At 32.8% G+C, this 25,913-nt stretch overlaps 1 protein-coding gene across 1 annotated transcript in view; it reads right to left on the reverse strand.

Moving 5' to 3' along the window:
• The window catches only part of pip (heparan sulfate 2-O-sulfotransferase pipe), a 37,753-nt gene extending 13,044 nt beyond the window's left edge, over window positions 1-24,709 (reverse strand). The window contains exons 1-2 of the mRNA XM_018539935.1: window positions 24,438-24,709; window positions 16,484-16,632 (exon numbers count right to left, since the gene is read on the reverse strand). Coding sequence (XP_018395437.1) covers window positions 16,484-16,632; window positions 24,438-24,487 — 199 coding nt within the window. The 5' untranslated portion in view covers window positions 24,488-24,709. The remainder of the gene's footprint in view (window positions 1-16,483; window positions 16,633-24,437) is intronic.
• Window positions 24,710-25,913: the final 1,204 nt, after the last annotated feature.

The raw sequence follows: 25,913 nt of genomic DNA on the forward strand, positions 1-25,913 counted from the left end.
AAATATTCAAATTTTTATAAATATTCTCAATTAAATAATGAATTATTTAATTTTATACAACACACACAAAAACATATATGGATCTTGAACAAATTCCCAGACTTATTCTTGCTTACGGTTCTACAAACTCGCACTTGTATTTCTGATGATGTATTATATTTTGCGAGTGTATTTCGACGAATTGTTCTTTGACGCGCATGCAGATCTTTATCGCGCTTTTCCCAACATGTATATATATAGTCGGTATTTGGTGCATATAAAGTTGCGCCGGAAATACCGTAACAAAGTCCGCGCAATCCGTTACACGCGTACGGAACATTCGTCAAATAAAGTTATTTAGCTGGTAAATCCAGGCGATTGTTAATTCGTTCGAAACATTGATAGATAAGTTCAAATTTGGCTGTCAAATGCGAGTAGTTTGATATCCGTAATTAGCATTCTGATTACATAGCCTTATTAGCACGCGCAGATTATTGTCAATATCTATGTGATGCAAGATACAAAAACTATAATTTACGCCACGTTTCCTGGTAACGATTCAATTAACGAATTATGAACAAATGGTCTCGGGCTAGATCGAGGAAGTGATGTACCATCGCACGACGTGATCGATCATCAGCGCAACTTTACTGCAACTCCACGAAATTTATTAAGACGCCTAGAAAGTACGACTCCGGTCCCTTGTTAGCGCACTGGAATACCTTCAAATCGGTATCCCGATTGTGCACGAGTCGCGGGGAATGAGAATGAGAATTCTGCGATGGATAAATTGGCGATCGCGGTGATTAAGAGGTCGCCATGGAACTCGGCCAAGAGCAACGATCTGCAGAGGGACCGGAATCGAGGTCCCCGTAGGCGATCGTTGGTCATCTTTAGAAAGTTACCGCTCTCCGTCGAGATGCTCGAGAGCATCTCTTATGCGCGCGGAACGAACAGGAGAGGAAAAAAGGTACAGCGCGCGCGCTGCCGGCAATGCATGTCCTCTCCTTCTCTCTTTTTTCTTTGAGTCTCTCTTTCTCTCTGTATTTCTGCCGCTACGCAGCCAGCTGGAAATGAGATCTTGTTTCGTGCAAAACCAGCCGATCGTTCTGTGTACTTTGTCTCTGATCAATGTGACTAATCTGATTTTTCCGCTCGATTGAACGCGAATTAACTCGCGTGAGAAGCTTAAAAAGAAGTACAAGAACCAATTTTTTAAATCAATTCATATGCATTTTCTCTTTCGGGGAGGGAGATATATTATCTTATCATTTAAGCGTCGAAAAAGATGTGAAGATGTCACAAGCGCTCAATACACTTTTTAAATAATTTTTTAATAATATATTTCTTATTAATTAATAAGTGTGTTAATGGAATCTTAGAGTTTAGATGTTGCGACGTTCTTGCTAAAGATTCAGGAGCATCTTATGTATATTAACATATCATTGATCGGAAATTAAATTCAACGGAACGCGCGAAACATTCGTGCGGAAAATATGTAGCAGCAGCAGGGAATCAGTCGGGATCATACAAGAGGTAAACGGGCAAGCAGCTTCTCTCACGATTACGAGTGCAGTAGATATGGTAAGTTCGTGATCAGATCAGACTGACAATAGCAGCCCGCAAGCGCGGGTAGCTTCTTGTGACCTCACGCAACGCAAGGAAAGCCGACAGAGGCGATTATCAATGGTATCGGTGGTGCGCGTACACACACACGCACGCACGCACGCACGCGCGCGCGCTCTCTCTCTCTCTCTCTCCCCCCCCCCTCCTTTCTTGCTTTTTAACTCCTTTTTAATCCCTTTCTTCTTTTGCACATCTATGTCAGAGTCTTATCTATCGTAACACTTTAAACAGACGATTCTTTAGACACAGACTTCCGATTGATGTGCGCTGCAGCTGCAACTTACGGCGACTCGCGCACAATGCCGATGAGTTATGCACAAGATTGGTTCACGATACTCTATGCAATAACGTTTTCTATCGGCATTGTATTCCGCCCGTTTGTAAAACTATGTCTCATTGTCAGATAAAATCCAAGTCGTGGGTGTATACTGCGATGGCCATAATTAATTTTGTATTAGCTTGTTACCTATGTTATCATGATTATCTATCACAATACCGTACAGACAATGCTGTACAATAACTGATAGCAATGACCAAGTACTTGTATTATTATACGTCTAATATTTTTCGCACATTCTGCTTTTTTTTAATTAGTTATAGTATAATAGTAGAAAAGTGAAAGATCGAGTTCTCTATCTTTCATTAATATAATAATTATAATATAATACAGCTACAGCATGTAATATTATTCCTTGTTAAGTTTTTTTTTAATCTTAAGACAAAATCTCGACCCTTACTTTTTACGAAGAAAGTATTGAGAAAAGTAAAAATAAAAATTCTTCTCGTAAAAAAGTTGATAAAAAAGAAATTATGAAAGACAAAAGATATATTTTGTGAAACATTATTGCTTATTGTTATACAAGAGGTCCCGATGGATTCAAGCTTGCAGCATATCTATGTAAGTTTTCTTCGCTCGGCGAGGCGTGCTTTATCGATTGTAATGCATCGCGTAAATTGAAAATTGTTTGATGATGTATAATTACGGCCAATAATTATCGTGCTTGTACATGCATCAGCAGTCCTCCCCACGATTCGCGACGTTGCGCTGCGCGCTGGAGGATATAGCGGCTAATCGGCGACGCGACGACGAGCTTCGTGACCGATACAGATGCAAGTTTAATGGACGGACAAGATACCGCGCCACGCTGCCGCGTCCGGGACTGTTCGCCGGGGGCACCGCACCGCCATCCATGCCGCGTTACAGCGTAGGCGTAGGGGGCTTTATTCACGTCATTCACGGCTTAAGACATAGCCGACAATACTCGCAAAAAACTATCCGTTGCATCTCCCGATCGTTGATCTTTGGCCGCTGGAACGAGAACGGTTCTTGGCTCTTTATGCTCTATTCGTGACACTCTATTATACGTACAAAATGTTAACTACTATAACGTTAAGATCCAAGTCAGAGTGCATATTGAACGTTTACGAAATTTTCTTGGAGAGAGCTAGAAATAAAGATGTATGTGACAGTTCTGTTAGCGATCTGTTGTTTCTATTGTTTTGTTTCCAATTTGACGGAAAACGCTACTTTATACGTATAAATATTGGTCCGTATTCAGAACGCGTTTTTATTAATAAAAGCGCGCTTTTATCTTTAAAATGCTATAGTATGCGTAACATAAACTGTATAGCATGTTAGAGCGCTACATCGTTGTAAGAGCGTTCTGAATATGGACCATTATGTTACATAAAACGGAAGAAAATTGCAACTGTCAACAGTAATGTAATGTATATCATAAAGATAAAATTGTCAATTATTATTATACAACATGGAATTTTATAATAATAGTATTACTACACACATATATATATATATATATATATATATAAACACAAGATTCCAATAACCTTACCGTTATATAGGTATCATTTAATGATAATTTTTCTATCTGTTTCTGCGAAGAAAAATAAAATGTTATAGATAGCGGTAATTTTTAATTCTTATTTGATTAATACAGTTATATCACAAAATAATCAAAGATTTGTAATTACTAAAAAATAATACAAATTGAAATTCAGAATTTATACGGATACATCATTTTTTCCACATTCTAATTTTATACTTATGTGGTGGAACAACCTAATTTTCTCGCAATTTAACGCCGTGTTTATTGCATGGAGAAATAATTTCACATCCCATGAACAATGATAGTAATAATTAATTTTTATTTTTATATATCGTTTAATTATAATACATTCCCTATATCTATATGTACATGTATATGAATCCTTTTAATATCTTAACATGACATGGTGTGTCTACAGTTCATTAGAATACATATAACTTATTTACCATTATTTGGTATAAAATAATTCGATTTGACTATGAGATTAATTAATTTAATATTATATTAAAAATTTGCGAAATATCTTTATTATAAGTTTTTACTTGAGAGATTACTTGTACTAAAACATAATGTTCAAATACTTTTTATTATAAATCTTTTATTATAAATATTTATTATAAATATTTTTAGAACTATGTCGAAATTTCTTCCTGACTGCACTAATTGTAAAGCGTTCACGCTGTTTGTGACGCAATTATAACTTAAATGCTTTGTTTCTCTTTAAATTTAGAGCCATGACTGCAATTTGAAAAGAAAAGGAAACACTGAATGTTTCTACATATAAAGGAAAAAGGAAGATGATATTCGTGTGCTTGCAAGGAGAAAATAAAGAAAAAATAATTTCAGTATTGTATTAACAGCACGCAATTAGGCATCAATATTTTTCACATGACATTTCCTTCACTTATGATAAAAGCTAAATTTAAAAAAAGCTATATATAGTATATTATTATATACTTTAGCTTTTTCTCTAAATCACGAAAAATAAAAAAAGTTTGCCAATTTCGCCTGTACATTATCAAGAATCCCGTAAAAAAAAAACAAAGTAGAGCCATATTTAGGCTTGGAAAACTTCGTGCGAAGTTTTCTCTGTAGCCGAGATATTGTACGTGCATCGCGAGAAAAAAAGAAAGGATATTAGTGGTTACAGAACGGGTCGACGGTGAGGAAGATGCCATGTATGATCTGCCGGACCAGACTGGTGACCTTTTACTCCCATTTTGGTCACGAGACCCGTTGATCCAGAACTTGAGAAAGTTACAGAGATCAGAGGAAAGAAGAGGTGATAGGACGATGCTCTTAACGTCGTATCTTCAACGATCTTACAGTCTAATTGTTCGGGACGCCTAGAAGAAGCTTGGTAACTTTCTTTGTCAAAAGTGGGGCTAACGAGGCCTTTTCCGCCTTTCTTTTACTGAGATTCTGAGCGAATCGATGAATATACTGCTGTATATACACACCTGCAAGGTATAATTTGAAAAAATTTTTTTTAAATTAGATAGTAATTTCGGCCTGATTGGGCTTGGCTGGCGTGGGAATGCACTTGTATATGGTATATGTTCATATGAATAGTCGTAGTGTAATGCAAACGGTTGATTGACCGTGACAGTGATCGACCGTGACCGTACAATTTCCTTAATCAACGATCCAGGAAATAAAGATCACAAATATTGTATCTACTTGTTTTCTTCATGAATCACTACAGTTATATGTATATGGTCAAGTAGTTTTGATAATACTGTTGATGTCGATTGAGGACATCGATCTTTGTCTAAAAATACTAAGACTAAATCATAAATTAGTTTCAAAGATTTTCTTGAAAAACAAAAAACCATGAATTCCTGTGATAAGTGGCGAATGAGAGTGCAGCATTATTGTTGATACGCGATCACACAATAATAAGTGGATTTATTTAAATCCTTTATTCCACATAAGGTAAATACAAACGTTTCTACTCTCTTTGGAGTCATCCTCAGCTAATGCAATTATTCGTCTTTGTGATCTTTGTAATGAGTCACATCAAATTTACAGATTTAATGTTGAGATATCTGTTAGTGTTAAGTTTTTAACAAATTCATGAAAATTATATCCTTTAAATCGTTAAGAAATATAAAGTGACTCACCTTACAAAATACAAAGATGTCTTAAAAAATCAATGAATCGATATATATTATTACAAAATATAATTTAATCTCCTATTATTGAAACAATAAGATGTCTAAAATAGTTATTTTATACTGTAATATATGTCACATGCTTGCGCTTTGGTATCTAATTTTAAACTGTTATAGTATTAACGTTTTCTCACGTTTAATACGTTAGTATTACGTTAGTATTTTCTTGAGAGTTAACTAATAGTACTAACAAGATAAATACGTAATAAATTTAAATAAGCTACAGCTATAATGAAAGTGAAATAAATATGTGAAAGTTAATTGTATATTTGTAACATGTGTCAAATAGATGAATAATCTAACACTAATGATAGGCAGCTGTTGCCGATACAGATAGTAAACACGCCTTAACTAACATCGTGAATTTTGTCGAAACAACTGAAAAAGTCAATAATCGCGAGAAATTGTTTGAGTTTTAGGTAATACTATTTTGCAATACCGCGAGGAAAGACGTTGCATATAAAGGAATGTCTCATACGAGAAATTCGAAAGAGAGTCGTTCGACTACTTTCGCAAAGCGCGCGCTGTAAGAATGGGAAATGTGGGTCGAGATCGCGGGGTTTCGAAGTCATTTCGATCGAGATTCTTTTTGTGATTTTCATGTTTAAACATCTTATAATCTATAATAAGGGAAATCTAGTTTGAAGAACAAAAATTTAATAGTACTTAAATTTTAAAATAAGGTTTAGCTTATTAGAGGGAAATATTGGCCTTGACTCTCATAGTATCATTATTTTTATACTTCATTAAATAGTTTGTAGGTTAATTATAATCATATAATATTATATATAATTATATATAAATTTATGTAGAATAACTTTTTTTTTCTTCTTTCTTGATTTTTTAAATTCAATTATTTAATTTTCATTTTCCAAGAAACAATCAATCTACATATTAAGATTTACACGAAAAATGGAAGACGACAAGATACCTTCCTTTCTTTGGTATGACAAGGAATTATCGTCGCAGAAAACTCATTTCCAGAAAGTTTATGAAGCACTATGATCGTGACATATTGTCTGTGGTTGAAGAGAAACGTTTATAAGATTCCGCGGTAATGGATCCAACCGTAAAAGGTAGAAAGGGCTTGGCCTAAAGAAAAACAACTTGCTACTTTTACGATAACCGCAAAAAATATGAATTCTTCCAGTTTCAAAGAATTCGAGAGATTTACATTCTTGAAAACATTAACAGCGAAAAAAAATGTTTGGAATTAATTCATATCATCAATAACTCGCAAAAGGATGCTTTATATCCGATCAACTGAAAAACAAAACTAAATGAAAAATATATTAAATGCATACAATAATAAGATGCTTTTTTATTATTAATTTTTTTGTAGAATTTAGTAAGATTTCGTTAAAAACTTATTTTATATTGTATTAATTAATCATATTACAATAAATATTTAATGAAAAATTTAATATGTATAGATAACTATTTAAATTAATTATTGACAACTAATTTAATTATTTTAATTTAATTTAGTACAAAATTTTATATCCGTCAAATAAAAATTATCATACAGGATGAGGCATTTAAAACAGGTCACTTGAATAACTCTCTTGTTTTTGACAATATGGAAAGAAAAGTATCAAATAAAAGTTGCTTGGTTTTGAGGAGCACATAATGTGATGTCAATAATTGTTTTGTAGGTAGAGGCGTAAAGGATAGACAAAAGTCAAATCTGTATTTTTTTAATGGAATAATATATTTTTTATTTACATTCTGATAAAGCATTTTAAGACGAATACAGTGACCTATAATTGAAGGTCATTCAAGATTACGCAAGGTGAATAATAATGGAAAATAATTGAATGGAAAATGAATTGTTTCAAAAGGTATCTACTCTTTCAATAATTTCGAGTCTTCTCTGCCTATTGTAGTACCACACTACCACTAATCATTCAAGTGTATCACGATATAATTTCCAAGAAACAATCAATCTACATATTAAGATTTACACGAAAAATGGAAGACGACAAGATACCTTCCTTTCTTTGGTATGACAAGGAATTATCGTCGCAGAAAACTCATTTCCAGAAAGTTTATGAAGCACTATGATCGTGACATATTGTCTGTGGTTGAAGAGAAACGTTTATAAGATTCCGCGGTAATGGATCCAACCGTAAAAGGTAGAAAGGGCTTGGCCTAAAGAAAAACAACTTGCTACTTTTACGATAACCGCAAAAAATATGAATTCTTCCAGTTTCAAAGAATTCGAGAGATTTACATTCTTGAAAACATTAACAGCGAAAAAAAATGTTTGGAATTAATTCATATCATCAATAACTCGCAAAAGGATGCTTTATATCCGATCAACTGAAAAACAAAACTAAATGAAAAATATATTAAATGCATACAATAATAAGATGCTTTTTTATTATTAATTTTTTTGTAGAATTTAGTAAGATTTCGTTAAAAACTTATTTTATATTGTATTAATTAATCATATTACAATAAATATTTAATGAAAAATTTAATATGTATAGATAACTATTTAAATTAATTATTGACAACTAATTTAATTATTTTAATTTAATTTAGTACAAAATTTTATATCCGTCAAATAAAAATTATCATACAGGATGAGGCATTTAAAACAGGTCACTTGAATAACTCTCTTGTTTTTGACAATATGGAAAGAAAAGTATCAAATAAAAGTTGCTTGGTTTTGAGGAGCACATAATGTGATGTCAATAATTGTTTTGTAGGTAGAGGCGTAAAGGATAGACAAAAGTCAAATCTGTATTTTTTTAATGGAATAATATATTTTTTATTTACATTCTGATAAAGCATTTTAAGACGAATACAGTGACCTATAATTGAAGGTCATTCAAGATTACGCAAGGTGAATAATAATGGAAAATAATTGAATGGAAAATGAATTGTTTCAAAAGGTATCTACTCTTTCAATAATTTCGAGTCTTCTCTGCCTATTGTAGTACCACACTACCACTAATCATTCAAGTGTATCACGATATATAAATAAACATTGAATTGCATATAGCATTATCCTGCATATTTACTGATCAGTTTGAATTTATATAATCGAAGTGCGTGCTTGCGAAATATGTAGATCACCATAGACAGGGGCACCGACTTGTGAGAAATATTGGGGGGCAAGCACATATTTCCGACAACCTCTTTTTTTTTAATAATTAACATACTTCTGCGCTTTATATGAATACGTAAAACATTTTTCTCTTTTTTTCCAATTGTAGTGCAAACGTTGCACGGTGATTTATGTTTTGGCTTATAAATATTCATCTGTGATTTCACTAATTTCATTGCTTCTTTTTTGTGTATAAGTAAAATGCTTACAGAATTTAATCGTCATGATACTCCGCAAATAAGTCACCTTAAAGAAGAAAATGAACATTCGGCTGTGCACGTCGTTATGAGAATCGTTATTATTAATTTTACAAGCTTCACTAACTCTAGCAGCAAGTTCGCTACATGTCGTTCCTCCTGCAGCAAACTAACTATTGCAGCAAAACTGTTCATTGTTCCCGTGCCCAATCTTAGCCTCCTCTCCCATACAATGTCTTGCAACATATTACGATGTAGAATTAGTCATCCCTTATTTATGTCCGAATTAAAATGCTCTAAAATAATACCTTCGAACTCATCAAAAGATACCTTTCTGCTTTCCACAAAAACGTATTTACTTCTGTACTAAATCTTTTGATCCGATCAGTTTTGATCGCAGAAATTATTTCCATTTGTTAAAAAACGAAAAAGTAAAGATTATTGGTGGGGCATTGTCCTCAATAAAATTATTGGAGGGGTAAAAACTACTATGCCCTCCCCCCCTCCGAAGTCGGCGACCATAGATAAAAATCATGTCAACTTTTTCCGCTTTCGCGTATAACGCATTTCGCAAGATACGCATTTCGATCGATAGATAAATGTAAACTGATCAGTAAATATGGATAATGCTATGTGCAATTCAATATTTATTTACATATTATAATACACTTAAACGATTTCGATGTACCAACAAGACTCGAAATTATTCGAAGAGTGCCTTGAAACAATTTATTTTCCATTCAATTATTTTCCATTATTGACCTTGCGTAACCTTGAATGACCTTCAATTATAAGTTACTGTATTCGTCTTAAAATGCACTATCAGAATGTAAAAAAAACATATCATTCCATTTAAAAAAATAGATTTGACCTTTGTCTATCTTTTACGCCTCCACCTACAAAACAATTATTGACATCACATTATGTGCCCCTCGAAACCAAGCAACTTTTGTTTAATACTTTTTCTTCTATTGTTAAAAACAAGCGAGTTATTCAGGTGACCTCTATTTTAAGTACCTCACCCTGTATATTAAATTATTATTATATATATGTCAACACAGTATATACATTTGAATATTAAATCTATAAGTTAAGGCAAGCGAGCTTTTTTTAATGATACAATAACAATATGAAAGCGAACTTTCGCATATAATGAGCAATAAATTCACAATGATATTTATATATATCTAGTAAAGCAACAAATGCCTCTAAAAAATTATAAAGTAAATTTCGTATTTTATTTGCTATTAAAATATTTTATTCGCTATTAAAATGTATATCGTTTTACCTACTACTTTCAAAGTGTAAAAGTATTTATCGCAAATATGTTTTATTTAGTCTTGTCATACATTTCTAGAAAGTGAAGTTTATTTATCGTTAGAAATATACTGATAATCAAATGAAAGTCCTTTATAAACGTTGTCCAATCTCGTAGAATACTGTCACCACATTTGATTTAACGATAAATCACGAGCTTATATACTAGAGATTAGTATATTACTCTGTTAGTATAAAAGTGCACAATGCGCGACAATTCTGTTAAGTAAAATTAAAATTACTAACCGCAGTTTTAAATAGAACTTCCATAATGCTAGCTGATAACATGGATACAATCGTTTGTTTGTACAATCACTTGTTTATAGCTTTTTTTCATGTGCTAATAATACAGTAAAATAGAAACGTCCGCTTTCTTTTCTTTTAATAGTCTTATTACCATGTAACATGATTAGATAGACTTACATATACTATAGCAGCTGTGTTAAGTTGCGAATAATCTACGGAAATATGTTATACGCACATACAAAATAAGTTATTTAAAGCAATCATCTAATAGTTATATAGTTATATTTAGTTATAACATAATAAACGCAATTTTGGTTTTTAAACAACTGATTTCTCTCATAATTTTAAAACAGAAAACTATAATAATTTAAATAAAAATTATGAAATGGTAAATTAAAGAAAGGCTTATTTCGAAAATTTTTCAGCATAATTCTAAATGTGCGCCTAAAAGAAGATAGATATTACAATATATAATATATATAAGTTAATAAATTATTAAATCCATTTTTTATGATTACTCTCGGAAGTTTTTATATCCATTTTATTTCTATCTTTTTTTATTTTCTTGCCTTATAATATTCTGTGATTGAACTACGAAGAAATTATAGCTCTTCAGCACGATTTTTGCGGAAGAGTTGTATGCGTCTGTAAAATTTATAAATGTACGTATACAGCACATCTCGCTGTATCGGCACGATTTGCTCGTATATTATATATTTGCATCATGATCCAGCTCGTTGATGCGTTTCAAGAAGAAAATTACTCAAATTAGGTTAAATGGACACTGTTTGCATCACTTTCCTCGGATAGTGTGTTTGACCTATAATATATCGAGACACAGAGATGGTCATACAAGATTATTTTAATAATTATGATGTTACTTCTGAGGATGGCTCAATCCGAGAGCCGAAACGTAAAGTAGTATAAGTAGTATATAGAAGTTTGTAATTAATTTTTTAGTAATGTACAATCCAGAATTATGTAAGATGATATTTTATTATATATGACTGTTACGTTTTATCCATAGATTTAAAATTTAATTTACATGACTCTTACAATGTCCTTTGTTCTTTTCGTTTATGTTTATATTCATTAAATGATGATTTATATAATCATTGTAATATATTCTTACTTAAATGATCGTGGGTGATATGATCTAAATAGTATATACTGAACTAATCGTACTCTTTAGGCGGACAACTTGACGTTCTGTAAATGCAACAATAAAGATCACTTCCTATTCTGTTTTAAAGCAGCCAACCGATTGTGATCGGAACAATAGCGTTGCATGACAACAGTTAGAAAGAAAGTACATGACGAACAAAGGTGAGCGTCATTCTTGAATTTGCGTTTAATTATCTGTAACTTTATATGGCACTTCCTCTTGGCGATTTCATTTTATTTTTTATTTTTAAGACGGTTACATCGTAAAATAAAAGGTATGCTCATATATATAACTTTTTTTTCTTCACAGAAAATTATTCTTGAGATTTATTTAATTATTCTTACTTTTTAAATTTAGATTTTATTAAAATTAATTGAAAATATAATAATATATAAAAAAATATTTTTTAAGGACTACTTACTATTTAATTGATTATTTAACTAACTGACACATATATTATACAATGGTATATTCTTCAATAGATACATGAGAAAATAACGTACTTCTTGAATGAGTTACTTTATTTTCACCTGGACATAACAATTACGCTACATTTGCTTATCAATAAAATAATACTTTCACTATAACGTATGGATAGCTTTTGAATAAGCCTTTGAGCAGATACTCACGCACTTTATCTAGCGTATGTATATAAAAAGCACTTCACTTTCACCCACGTGCATTGTCATTTTATGTTTGGCTGGCTACTATCAGTTAGAGTAAACATTAACCAACGAGGTCGATGTAAATCATTGACCGTATCACGTTTACACATATGCTCAATGTGAATTCCTTGTTGTAAGTTTATTTCGCGTTAAATAGTTGGATCATTAAGTTAGGTGCGAACACGAACAAGGAAGTAGGCTACGAGACCTGTGTGTCTACAAAATCCTGTTTCAGAACGATTAGAACAGAAAAAGTAGCATACAGTAATTAACTCAATAGTTTAAAGAGAATTTTGTTTCGTTAGTATTTTACAAAAATTAATTATGCATTTCATTAAAATTAATAGTTCAATTTGTATACAATACGAATCACGTAAATTATTACTTAAATATTATATCAATAAGGATATTGAAAAAAAGATTTTAATAATAGCTTAGTGGTAAGAGGAATAAGTGCATAATTTTTTTGACACATAATTTTTCTTTAAAGAAAAATTAATTTTTTTCAGAGATTTTAATATTTAAAATTTTCTATTAAATAATATTTACTTTTTTATTCTCATGGAAAGATAAAAAAATATGTAAGAACAAAACGGGCCGTATACCTATTCGTATAAAGATTATTCATGATCGCGTGATTTCGAATTTTTATTGAATCACGCGATCGTTTCCGCGAATGACGACACTTCATAGATCATTCTCGATCTCGATCTTGCGCGCGAAGGAGCCGGACACTTGCACATTCCTCTCGGACGTATTACGAGCTGTTGCGATAATATCAAGTTAGGGCGCACCACGAAGGTGCGAATACATCCTTGCAAAGAAGTGGAAGGCACCTCGTTAATCCATTTCATTCTCGTAAGGTAACAGACCTCCATTTTATTAGCGATTAAGGGGACTACATACGCAGTATATAAAATTCACACATAATTATAATAAGGTATTGTGATCTAGCTTTGACCATTATTGGTTTTGCTTCGTGCTTTTCCTTCTTCTTCTTGTTATTGTTTATCAATTGTACGGTCTTAAAAAGATTTTAGTATATTTGCTCCATTTTATTATTTTATCATATATGCAGGTTAGTACTAGTTTACGATTTGTCTGGTATCAAGAGTTTATAAACTAATGTCCTTCTATAAAATTGCATTCTTCTTTTTTTCTGTATGTTCTTATATTGACTAGAATAAGAAAATTTTTCGTTATAAATAACTGTTGCTATTTAGCAGAAGCGCTAATTTTTATGGATAGGGCACGTCTCATCGATATAATAATAACTTTTAACGAAATGTACATGGACAGTTACTTTTTGGGGCTTCAATCATCTTTTTAACATCTTTCTACTCTTTTTATTTTAACTCCGAGTCTAGCGGCGTATCTTTCTCGATAGCAGAAATAACTCCTTACGATCTAATATACAATATGTATATATATATATATATGTATATATGTATATGTATATGTGTGTGTGAGTGATTGAACTTTCATTTCCATTCACATTGCCATTTATATTGCCGCGAGCGATTAATCCATTTCTCCTTTTAACGCGCACGAGCATTACTACGCGTCTGATTTATTTTCGCTCACGTTCACCAACGTTTTTCCTTTCACCTCCCTTTGACGTGGCTACTCTCGACTGCTCGGTCAATTCCGCCTTCGGAGAGCATCCTTTATCTTTCACGTGTTGCTTCTTCCTCTCGGCTGGTGAACGGCTTTTAAGAGTATCGCACAGATTTCACGCGTTTCACGTGCTACCGTGAGGTGATCAGTGCTGGCTTACGATGATCATAATTAACTTGATAGTATATTTTAGAGTAAAATAATTTCGATACGTTTTTCCATACAACGCAGTGTGTGGAATTAAGTATATATAGATAATTAGTTATCTAATTTTGTTGGTTGAAACAAAGCACTATTCAAAACTATGTTGAATTCTTTATCGAGGCCTTTATGTAGACAGATTTATAAAGTCATTTACGAAAATTTTAAACGAAGAGATCATAAGAATATAAAAAATATTTTTACTTTTATATATAAAAATACATACCTACGTCCCAACAAATTCATTTGTTGAGCTTTATGATGAATTTAACGATTACACTTATAGTTAGCACATTGAAGTTTCTATCGCGTCTTGCACGGATTATCTTTTTATCGAAATCTCTTCACATTACAGAAATAAAATGTTGCTTCTTTCGATTGCAACACAAAAATGTGTGTGACTTGTTCAACCATTCTGACTTTCGCTTAATAAAAACGAGAGGCTGATGTTTACTCTTGTAATTGTGAAATTTCTAGTAGAAAGTATAAATGCAAGTAGTTATTATAATAATTGTGAGCTGAGTTCATAATACATTGTTATATTGTTAATCATTGTGTTCTAAGGAGAGACGAATTTCTGCGAAAGATTGCCATGTATTAGAATAACATTTTAACTCACGTGCAGAGGTGCCATTGAAAGTAAAGGCCGTTTCGCACGGCATTGCAAGAGTATTCACAAGCATTCTGTTGATCATTTTATAAGATACCTGCATAAAATGTACTTTTTATGCGCATAAAATTTTTGTGGAAATTAAAGTATTGTCTGTACAGGAAGTCTTTAAATTTTAGAAACATTTCTTTCGTGCTTCTTTTAAATTGATTAGAGATTAAAAATATATACAAGTTAAACATGAATAAAAAATTATTAATAATTGTAAATTTGACAAATTTGTGATAAAAGCAAAGAAGTCTATATATACAACTGTGTAAATCCTCTCGTAGAGTATTAGTGTGTACATAAGTAATTGTCAAATTTGCAAGAAGTCGAATACCAGAAATAATCCACGATCTCGTGAACGAACATACAATCCGCATTTGCTTCGAGAGAGCGTGTCTGCATCGCTTTAAATTAAATAATAAAGCGGCGCCGGACATAATTGCAAGTCGTAACGTAATAAATAATACAGCGCGGCAAAAACGTGGATTACCACGTATAAAGCGAACGATAGAAGGTGGACGAATAATTAATCTGCGATTGCGAACAAATCAAGTTCCTTGCTACCGTTACAAATCCCGCGAAACAAATGTGGTATTGAAACGATATAGAGATCTCACTCTTTTGACGTCTATGCACACACACGTAACCCATTTGAAAGGATAAAGATTATTAACAAAACGATTTCTCTAACAAATTTGTCGTTGACTATTTTAAAATTAAAATTTAAATATAAATCAAAGGTAAGTATTATGTTACTTTCTTTCATTAAAAAATTTTCTTGTCTAAATAATAACAAAAAAGCTTTTCTTTTTATTTTGAAAAATATAGTAATATGCACAAACGATTAATAAGTCGACCGAAAGTAAAGAATTGTACAAAATTTTAATCAACGAATAGTGTTTTCTATTGACTCAAATATCCTTAAAGATCCTTAAGAAAAGTAAACTTTTAACCTATGAGAAATGCTCAGATACTAATGAAGAGACGTGGGTTCTGTGACTGAGATGCACAAACATCTTTAACTCTCGTTGAATCCTATGCGCGTTCACTCTCTCACACCTTGACCTTCCTCAACCGGGAAGTCAACAACACCCTCGGGGAGTACGTACGAGCACGTAAAAGCGCATCGTGTATAAACGTGTCCATTATGGCACGTCGGCCGACATGAATGTAATTCCAATGTAGTTCATTTTCAGGCGACGAGAAACTAGCGCCCATTATTACACGTTTGTGTAATTAAATAGATAATCAGTTCCTTCCAATTAACATTTCTAACGGCCTCGAATATCTTGTCATCACATTAAAAAAAGATGAAATGAACTTCTTGCAACGCATGGTTCTTATTTATTTATTTATATGACTATTTATTTATTTATATGCTATATTTGTTTATTTTTATTGCTTAAACAGAATAATTTGTTATAGTATTTTTTAAAATGTGCACACATTGACAATGAGATATACTCTACGTATAATCTAATACATATAATCCAATTTTCAATTTTTTAATACAAATACATTATATTTTTTTTTTAGTTGTTCTTATATTTATTTTATGTTTGTATTTTTGCACAAGCATATCATTCCATTTCTACAATATATACAAAAAGATAGAGAGATATTTCAATACTCGACATCATACGTTTGTCTCAATTTTGTTGTACAACATATGTTACCTGATGAGAGCTGATTCGCTGAGAGCACATCATCCTCTCCCGGTTGAAGACGTACTTCCATTTTTTTCAGACGTGAATGTAGATCTCTCGTATGTAGAAAGAGGAAGAGTGTACTAGATATCGCTACTAAAGCGATCAGTTCGATTGTCCTGTAAGCAAAAAAAGAATTATAAATTAATTAATATAACATTACGTTATAATTATGCGAGTATATATTGTTATATTATAATAATTATGTTATTATTCATTTGTTTAGCATCATTCAATTTTTCTCAACTTTTTGCAGAATATTGCTTTTCTTTTTTGTGCGATAAATAGTAATATCTGATCGATTTGTAAACAATGACGAATTTAATATGTAAATGATGATGGAGTGATATATTGCAACGCCGCGAGAGAAACCTAGCCCTTTCGCAAGTTAAATATTACAAACCGATCGTCATCTAGGTTGATAGTGAGGGAATCAGGGCACAGCGAAGCCATCCATCTCGTAATTGGTCGTCCCGTCTGGGAGATGACGTTTCTCCGTATATGACCTGGTTCTTGGAGAATACTCATCGACCGTGAAGCTTGATGGTCGCTTCAATTTCGCGAGGATCGACGCAACAGGTGCATCGTTTGTGCGTACCACACATATGCATAAATACGATTGAAAAGTGATGATATGCTAAATTATATATGTATATATATATATATATATATATATATGTGTATAAGGAAGAGTCATGGAGAATTCTTACTTTTCATATACCTGGCAGATCTGTTTGAAAACGAAGACTTATCTTTATGAAAATAGTAATTTTTGACTGTTTGAGAAATGTAAGTTCTTTCATGAGAGATCTTGGATCTTGTTGTGTAAAAGCATTACTAATTAATTGCAAAACGTAAAAGACTGTGAAGGAAAGTACTGTAACACGTTATTAGCCTTAAGGCCTTTTTCAGTATATTGTTGCCCTGGAGCCCTTCCGTTTAACGAGCTGTGTGTAACACACACGAGCAATAGCAACGGCATCGCGAATCATCTTGCAGTTGTTATTCGTACGGTATATCATAAATAATGCAATAAACATTGCATTAACGCCATACAGGAGGCGCACGCGAGACCATTGTAATCGATTCTTTCCACGATTATAAGTACCAAGATTGCGCGATGCAATGCATAGTAAGTCGCAAGATGCCTTTATTATCGAGCTCACTGGTAATCCTCGACCTGACAAAGAAGACGTACAAATGAAAAAAAAATTGCCTTTCTTTACGTCGTTCGTCAGCGATCAATCTGGAAGAATCACATCGGGAGTTACGATTAAAGAGCAATGCTGAAATGAAATTTGTTCTAATTGTCTCAACATCTTTTTCCTATGTATCCGCAAATGTATCGCTATATAATCTCTGATCCAAGTCTAATGTCTGATCTCACGCGACAGCCTTAAGAATTCCATGGAATCGTCCTACATACAACTTCGACTTCGAATACGTTGCCTATTCTGTAATTTGATACAGATGCGCTGTAATTATCTACACCGCAATGACAGTTGCGTGTGCAGACAATCTAATCCCTATATATTTTCTAATTCTTATTTTATATAGGTACATCTATGTCGTTCATGGGGAATTGACTATTTCTAGGAAGATTTTTATTACTTCAATGTATGAATAAGAAAATATATTTTTTTTATAAACATACTAAAATTAATATGTTTATAAAAAGTTATAAACATACTTTAAACTAATAATAAAGAGAGACAAGGGTTTACGAACAAACAAATTCGTTAAAATATATAACATACTTTTAATTATTATTAAAATTAGTTAATAATTATTAAGTTGAGATTATAATCACGAAAGAGAGAGAGAGAAAGAGAGAGATTTATTTTCATTACTTTCATGTCAATCTTGTATACTTTGTGTCAAATAATAGATAGAATTTTACATTGATTACATTTGAAATTACATTAACTAACACTTTTAATGTTAATGTTCTACTTCTATATTTCATTATAATTTAATTTCACGAATAATCGCAACTTGAGAAGTAATTGTACTGCCATTGAACAGTCACATAATTTTATTATTAGCGCGTGGGAATCGAATGATTCAGAAAACACAAATATTTGTAATTTCTGAATTTAAAAAGTTGGTATTAAAATAACTACATATAACCTAGTTTCTTGAGAAAGATTATTATTACGTATAAAAACTTCTTCTAAGACCAGAAATAAATTATATAAATTTATTTTTAATTATATAATTATACGTCTTGATAATTTCGTATTATTCACGTCACATTCGTCAATGTTCCTTCAATTTCTTAAATAGAGATATTATACGTGATTTAATTACTCTATCATTATGTGTCTCTGTTTTCTGTTCTCGTGCGATTTTTTTCATGTCCTACAAACACTTCATTACAGTTAGAAGTCGAATAAAATTTACAAATGCTACAGAAGGTTATTGATATATGTATATTTGACTTAACTAAAACCTATAAATATCCTTTACTTGATAAGAGATGAGTGTATTTTTTTCTACACTCATTCTAAGCAATATATACATATATATATAAAGTACATGTAGTACATGTATGTCAGCTACATATATAATAGTGTGGTTAAATCAGATTTATAAATTTACAAAACTTATTTGGTTCTTTTTTCCTTATTTTATATACATTCTATATATATATCTATTATGGATATTAGTTTTCAAGGTTTAAACGATATTTTCATTAAGCACAAGAAGAATTTATGGTTTTACGGTCTACTAACGCCTCATTAGAAAATTCTAAACATTAACCGCGCAAGATGCTGAATATTTCGTGGGAAAAGCCCTTCCCACGAAATTCTTCCGAAACAAATGCGATGCAAAGATTTTCGTCCACTGCATTAAAATGCAATGGCAATTGATGTTGTTGCAATTTGACAAGATTAAAATATTTTTATGAAGAAAGAGAGGGAGAGAGAACGAGGTATTTTTACAGAAGAAAGACGGAAGAAGTTAAAAAATTTATATAAATTTGTATTAATTTGATAAAAACATTAAACGTTATATGTATAGTATAGAATCAATTATTATTTTTTTAAATTGAGCGTTGATATTAAGTATGGCAATGTTACAACATTACAAAAAATACAAGAATAATATTATGTTTCTCATTATTCGTATTTTTAAAAATCATGCATACAAAACTTTTAAATTAAAATAGGAATTTCAATATGTATTAAGTTTCTCTGCATTAAATTCTTTATATTAACTCTTTATTCTAAAGTACTTCTCTTGAAAAACAAAATGAGAAATGATTCATGTACTAGTATTTTTCACGTGTGGGTTACGAGAATATCTATAATTTTTCAAATTATCTACAATTTGATTCCAGCAATATGTATGTATATGCGCAAATCACTATCTTTCGCTATAATCCGTCGCGCTGATGCCGCTAGTTTCCTCGAGGATATACAAGGTCGTTCTCCAGTATTCCATCGAGGCTCTTCCGGGCTTATCGGCGAAACGTAAGCAGATCTACTCGAGGGAAAAGCGAGAAACGAACGGTATCGTTCTGGCGGACACAGTGTCAACGACACACGGAGAGAAGGGAACCGTAAGCTCTTAGGAACGCATTTATACATATATGTATGTATACCGTAACGGGGTATATAAAGGAGCACCGTGTATGTACATACACCTCGTATATACATAAAATGGTGAACGAGTATCAGGAAATTCAATTGTCCTCTACACAGTGAGAACATCGCGTGTAGGTATTCGATTCGCAAAATGTACCATCGAGAACCGATGGCAAGAATGTTCAGGCGTTAGGAATTTCTATTCCAACGCGCAAGTACCTACGTGCCGTTGGTTAAAGAGGTTTACGGGTCAGATCGTCTGATACTATCGCGACCTAATTTTAAAATTGCAAAATTATGTCCTAGATAATATATGTATCGTATATGTTGTATAAGACATCTTTTAAATATCTTATATACATATATGTTATCGAGAAAGGTAATAAACGAGGTGATAAGCAAGCGATAAACTCTGTGTGTTGCACGCGCGCGCGCTACGATAATCTTCTAATTTCCTAATAGGAAAATAGTAACAAAAAAAAAAGGAAAGCAATTTTTCTCTATTGGTAGATGTACCGTTCATATTACAATTTTATTACATTGTTTTGCATGATATTATTATAAATATATAATTGCGGGAAACGATCGTTACCCTCGTCAAATTATTTATTCTAGCATCCAGAAAAGAGTAAATAAAACGTGTCTGAAGTATTCAGACGCGTGCAAATTGATCCTATTGTTAAATATGTGTTTCTCAGACTTGATCTTACATTTTGATATACCTAACATAGAAAATATTTACGATTATGGGATAGGGATAATCCTGCCGTTTTGTTTTAATCTTTCGTAATGGATCGTGGTAACGTTGGCAGATGCAACAAAGCCGCGAGGCAGTGCGAAGATTCGTGCTGAAATTGCAATGCAACTTTTGATCGCGGTCGATGCACCTTCCGACAATGCTGCTCGTTGCAATACAACGACCACAATTGACTTTAACGAGCGCGCGTATATGATAAATTATTGCCGTCGCTATAGCCGAAGCCGTATTCCAATAAAGCTCCGCGAAATGTACTTCATAAATTGTCGGTATACGTTCATTCAATGTGTAATAGATTATTTTGTATATAGATATAAAATTTTGTCACGTATTCTTTTTTTTTTTATCATTATTACTATACATTGCAGTATTTAATGTCGTAGAAACAGTTAAACCATACGCGCGGAATCGTTCAATTAACATCTGCGTTTTCAATTATATTTTTCATTTACGGAGCACAACGCGTTATCTCAATCCAGTTGAACGAGTTCTTCGGTGCTTTTGTTGGTAAAATTGTGCCGGATGTCCCCCGATCAACCACTATAACATCTTTGAAATACAGATTTTCTCGGTGCGGTGAAAAACGCATCTGCATCACATATGTATACATATATTCAAAGTTAACTGCAGGTAAGAAATTATACGCGTCCAACCCATGTTAATTTGCAACTTTTTACACACTGAAGCAGACATGTCCTCTGACATTGCGCATACTTTATTGAATCAGATTTTATATGCTTGACGTACAGCTGGTTATCTATCTGTTGATATGGGAGAGATTGTTGTTTCTCTATAATGGAAATACTCTCGAATGGTAGGCAATCTTCTATACGGCCACTTAACGCGCATTATCGTAGTCACTCTTAATTGCGTTGTATCCACTCAAGTGTATTCGCGGCCAACACTTGATATCGTCATGGAGAAGTCGGAAGTGCGAGCAGACGGGATTCCACGTGGCGAGAGAAGTAGCCGCGATAATGATAGTTCTGATACGCGAAGCCATCCACAGGAACCCTTACTCTACTTTACGGCAATGACATCTCCCTGCAGTCTCGCATCCCGCTCTTCGATGCCTGTTGCTCGCCTCATTTACGCAACGGATCTCACAATTTTTATTTATAGATGATGGAGATTCATTATCGCGAATACACGCGGTTTTCTCGCTCGAGCAGCAAAATTCATCACGCGGGACGAGCTGCAGAAACGAGACAAATGAACCTGCATTCTTGCAAACGTCACGATGGTTCATCATTCAAGTAACAGAATTCATAATTATCAACTGTATTAACACGAGATAAATGAAAGATGCGAAACGATGTTTATCGCATTGCATAATTCTTATAAGTGTAAACTGCAAAATTTATAATGCATAAACAACTTCTTTCATCGTTAACTTTAAAAAAGGTCACGATTCATCAACGACACTCTAAACAAAAATTTATTTGTAACTAAAAGATAAGGAATTGTCTAACGTTTATTAAAGTTGAATATTTTTCTTTAGTCAATTTCTTTTTTGTGAAAATAACTCATATAGATATTTTGTTAAAAGATCAACAAATTATGTAATCTGTGATAAACAATCCTATAATCAATATTATAAATTATTTATAAAATTCTCTATAAACAGATAATGCAATTTTGTTTCTCAATTAATCTCAAATTATATATTTGTTTTCTATGTGTTTATTTTTAATTTATAGCATCTAATGTAGATATAATTATAAATTTGACATTTAATTTATATACAATTATAAATACAAAACTTATAATACATATTATTGAAAGTAGAGGATGCGCAAAGTGTCATCTTTAGATCTGTCTGTAGGAAGGAGTCCTATTTACCGCATTCTACAATGTAGACCACCAACGTTCGTTTATAACTTATGACTTTACGCGCGCTTCAAGCTTGAGGAGGTCAATCGCAGGAAGAAATCACAGGTTATGATAAACCATACATTTGCATACGACATGGAGCAACCGGGAATCGACCATTCACGATTTTCTCGAGTGGTTCGCATTATTTTGTCATGATAAATCGATTTGTCACATGCCTAACTCTCATTGAAAGAGTCTTGTTGGTCGCGAGACCTTTAACTCGTTAGCTCGACCCTGATCCCAATGTCTGAATACGATGTTTGGCGATATATTTTTCTTGCCGCTAACTTTATACGTATTTCTTTAAAAAAAAGTAATGATATATTCATGAGATAAAATAGGAAAAGTAATGATATATTCATGAGGTAAAATAGGAAATCTAAAGTCACTCATGCCGTGACGTCCATTGCATCTCGTGTCGTAAACTTACATTTACATATGACTGATAAAAGAACATCTGAATATATTGAAATAAAGTATATCTCTTGCTGTCCATTCACTTTCTTAAATTTTCTGTGACATGTAGTGTAAGTTATTTAGAATAGTCCATTATTAGAAAGTTATCCGATACAAAATAGATTTTTTTTTTAAATAATATTTTTTATATTTTTCGAAGAGAAATATATTTCAAATCGCTTTATGTAAGATTCATCATGTTAATAAGAGAATGTCTGAAAATTTATGCCTCGTATAATATCTAAAGATAAAAGCATCAATTATAAACTTACGTTAAAATTACGATAGTGAAATACATTATTGCATTGCACTAAACTAATGTAAGTAAGAGTAATGCATTTATTAGGCGAATATATATATATAGATATACATAATCTAATACTAACAATGTAATTATATTTCATAATTAAAGAAGAATATAAAAACGTGACGTCTTTATCATATATACCTAAATGCGATTTGTAAAATTAACCGTTCACTTTCTAACTTATATCCATTGTACTTATTCTTTTAAATTTTACATGCAATCCAGCGATGCATAAATTATACAATCGATGCATATTCGAAATTTACTTGTTATTTTCTGAAAGATTAGTATTACACAACACCTACTGTCTGAGATTTATTTTATTCTTATTTTCTATTTTTATTTTCTTCTCTATTTTATTCGTTAATGGTGTTAACGGTGTAAATCCTACCTTTTCAGAAAAAGGAACGATTTTAAAAATAAATAATAATATTTCTTTAAACTCTTTTTCTTTTTCTCTTCTCTCTCTTTCTCTCTATTTCGTCAAATATGTAATTTTGAAGTATGTTAATATTGCCCACAAAATTACAAGAGTTGTTAAAAACTCATGTTTTTTTTAATGAATTAGAAAATAGAGAAGGAGATAAAATATACACTTTATGTTCTGTTATTTATTTTAAATAATTGTATGTGTATAATATTTGCACATCTATTTTAAATTGTTTTATTAACAAACTGAAATCACACACGGAAAGGCCTCATTCAGCGAGCAGATGATCGCTAGCTAAATTGAGTCACCACAGTATATTTAACGGTTAAATACCGCGGCTGGTTATATACGCCGGCAAGAAATCTGATGATACGGTATCCTTACGTGCACTCTCATGCTCTATGCGTTGCAGATAAATATTGATGACATCGTAGAAGATGTTAATCGTACGCGCGTAATTAGGCGCCTTTAACGCCGCAGTTAATCGCGTCCCGAGATAGCCTCCTTACCTCTTGGGAACGGGTACTCTCCTTTGCCGCCACATGTTCTCCTTCGGCATCCTGCCACTCCTTTTGAAATCTCCTTTTCTACACTTCTTCTTGGCGGCAATCAAACGCTATCCTACGAGACTGCGGCGGTCACGTGCGATCCATTATTGGAGAACGATTTGTCATCATCGGGCACTTGTGTCTTTCGGCGAACGCTGCCGAGCTCCGACAATGGTCACTCATAAAGTCCATTCACTGAATCACTGCTGAATGACAATGAGGATAACGGCGACAACGATCGAAGAAGCGTTTATCGATGTCGAACGCTCGTCAGCTGCAAACGTCAGCCGATGGATTCCCGCAAGCGAACGAGATTTTCCCGTCGATCAACACCCGCTACCAGGTCAACATCCTCGGCGAGTCGATCCGGTCTTGTTTAGCGCGTCGCTGAGTAACTTATTTATACGACATCGTGACCAATGTAATTTCATTGGAATCGACGGCGGACTCGGATCGAAGATTCGTACAGGTTTCGGATGTCGCAACGTATGTGCGGCGATCGTCACCGTGGATCTTTTCAGTCATCAGTCTCGTGACGAACGTGTAATCGCGTTCGTGGGAAGATGCAGAAGGATGAGAGGCATCTGCTCGCTCGATCTGTACCGACCTGTTTGCTGGTCGACACGCGACTGCCGCTCTTCTTCGTCGTTTCGGTGCCTCGGTACCCCGCGTGGACGCGAAATACGGAGACGACACACGATACGCTCTATTCCGCGTCCGCGCTCCGTTACTTGGTGGCACGTAATGCCGCGATTCTACTCCACATTCGCCGTGCCATCCTACCCGGACCCCTTATTCCGGGGCCGTTTCCACTACACGTCGAGCGTGAAGCATCAGGTGAAGGGGAGAAGCGCTCGTTTCGAGTATAAAATTAGGTGATTGGACTTTTTTGCGAGTGTTCTCTCTTCGAAACACGAATGTATGTATATATATCACACATTCGTGTTTTGAAGAGAGAACACTCGCAAAAAAGTCCGATCACCTAATTTTAAATTAATATTATACATATATACGAGATATATAACATGTTACACCCAAAGCTCGAATTTGAACAATACACCATATTTAAATATATTTGTTCTTATATATAAGAGATTGCACAAGATATATGTGATGAAGATAAGAAATTATTTTAGAATACAATTTTTTAGTTTAAATTATAGTTAAAACCGTTTGTGAAACCAGACAACGCACGTATAACTTTTTACCTTATTTTTCCTGTTTTTTCACTATATATATATTTCACTTTATACAAAAAATTTGAAATAAAATGTCTTGCAACATTTTTTTTCAAATATACAATATGTAATATAGAGATCTTTCAAATCCATTTAAATTCGTGAACGGAATAATTAATTTAATGGATAAATTAAAATTGTGCAAAAATAAATATAATTTTGTAAAGAGAACATAAAACTACACATTTCTGATTTTTGA

Source organism: Cyphomyrmex costatus, unplaced genomic scaffold (genome assembly GCF_001594065.2).
Source record: "Cyphomyrmex costatus isolate MS0001 unplaced genomic scaffold, Ccosl1.0 scaffold229, whole genome shotgun sequence".
Lineage (NCBI taxonomy): Eukaryota > Metazoa > Arthropoda > Insecta > Hymenoptera > Formicidae > Cyphomyrmex > Cyphomyrmex costatus.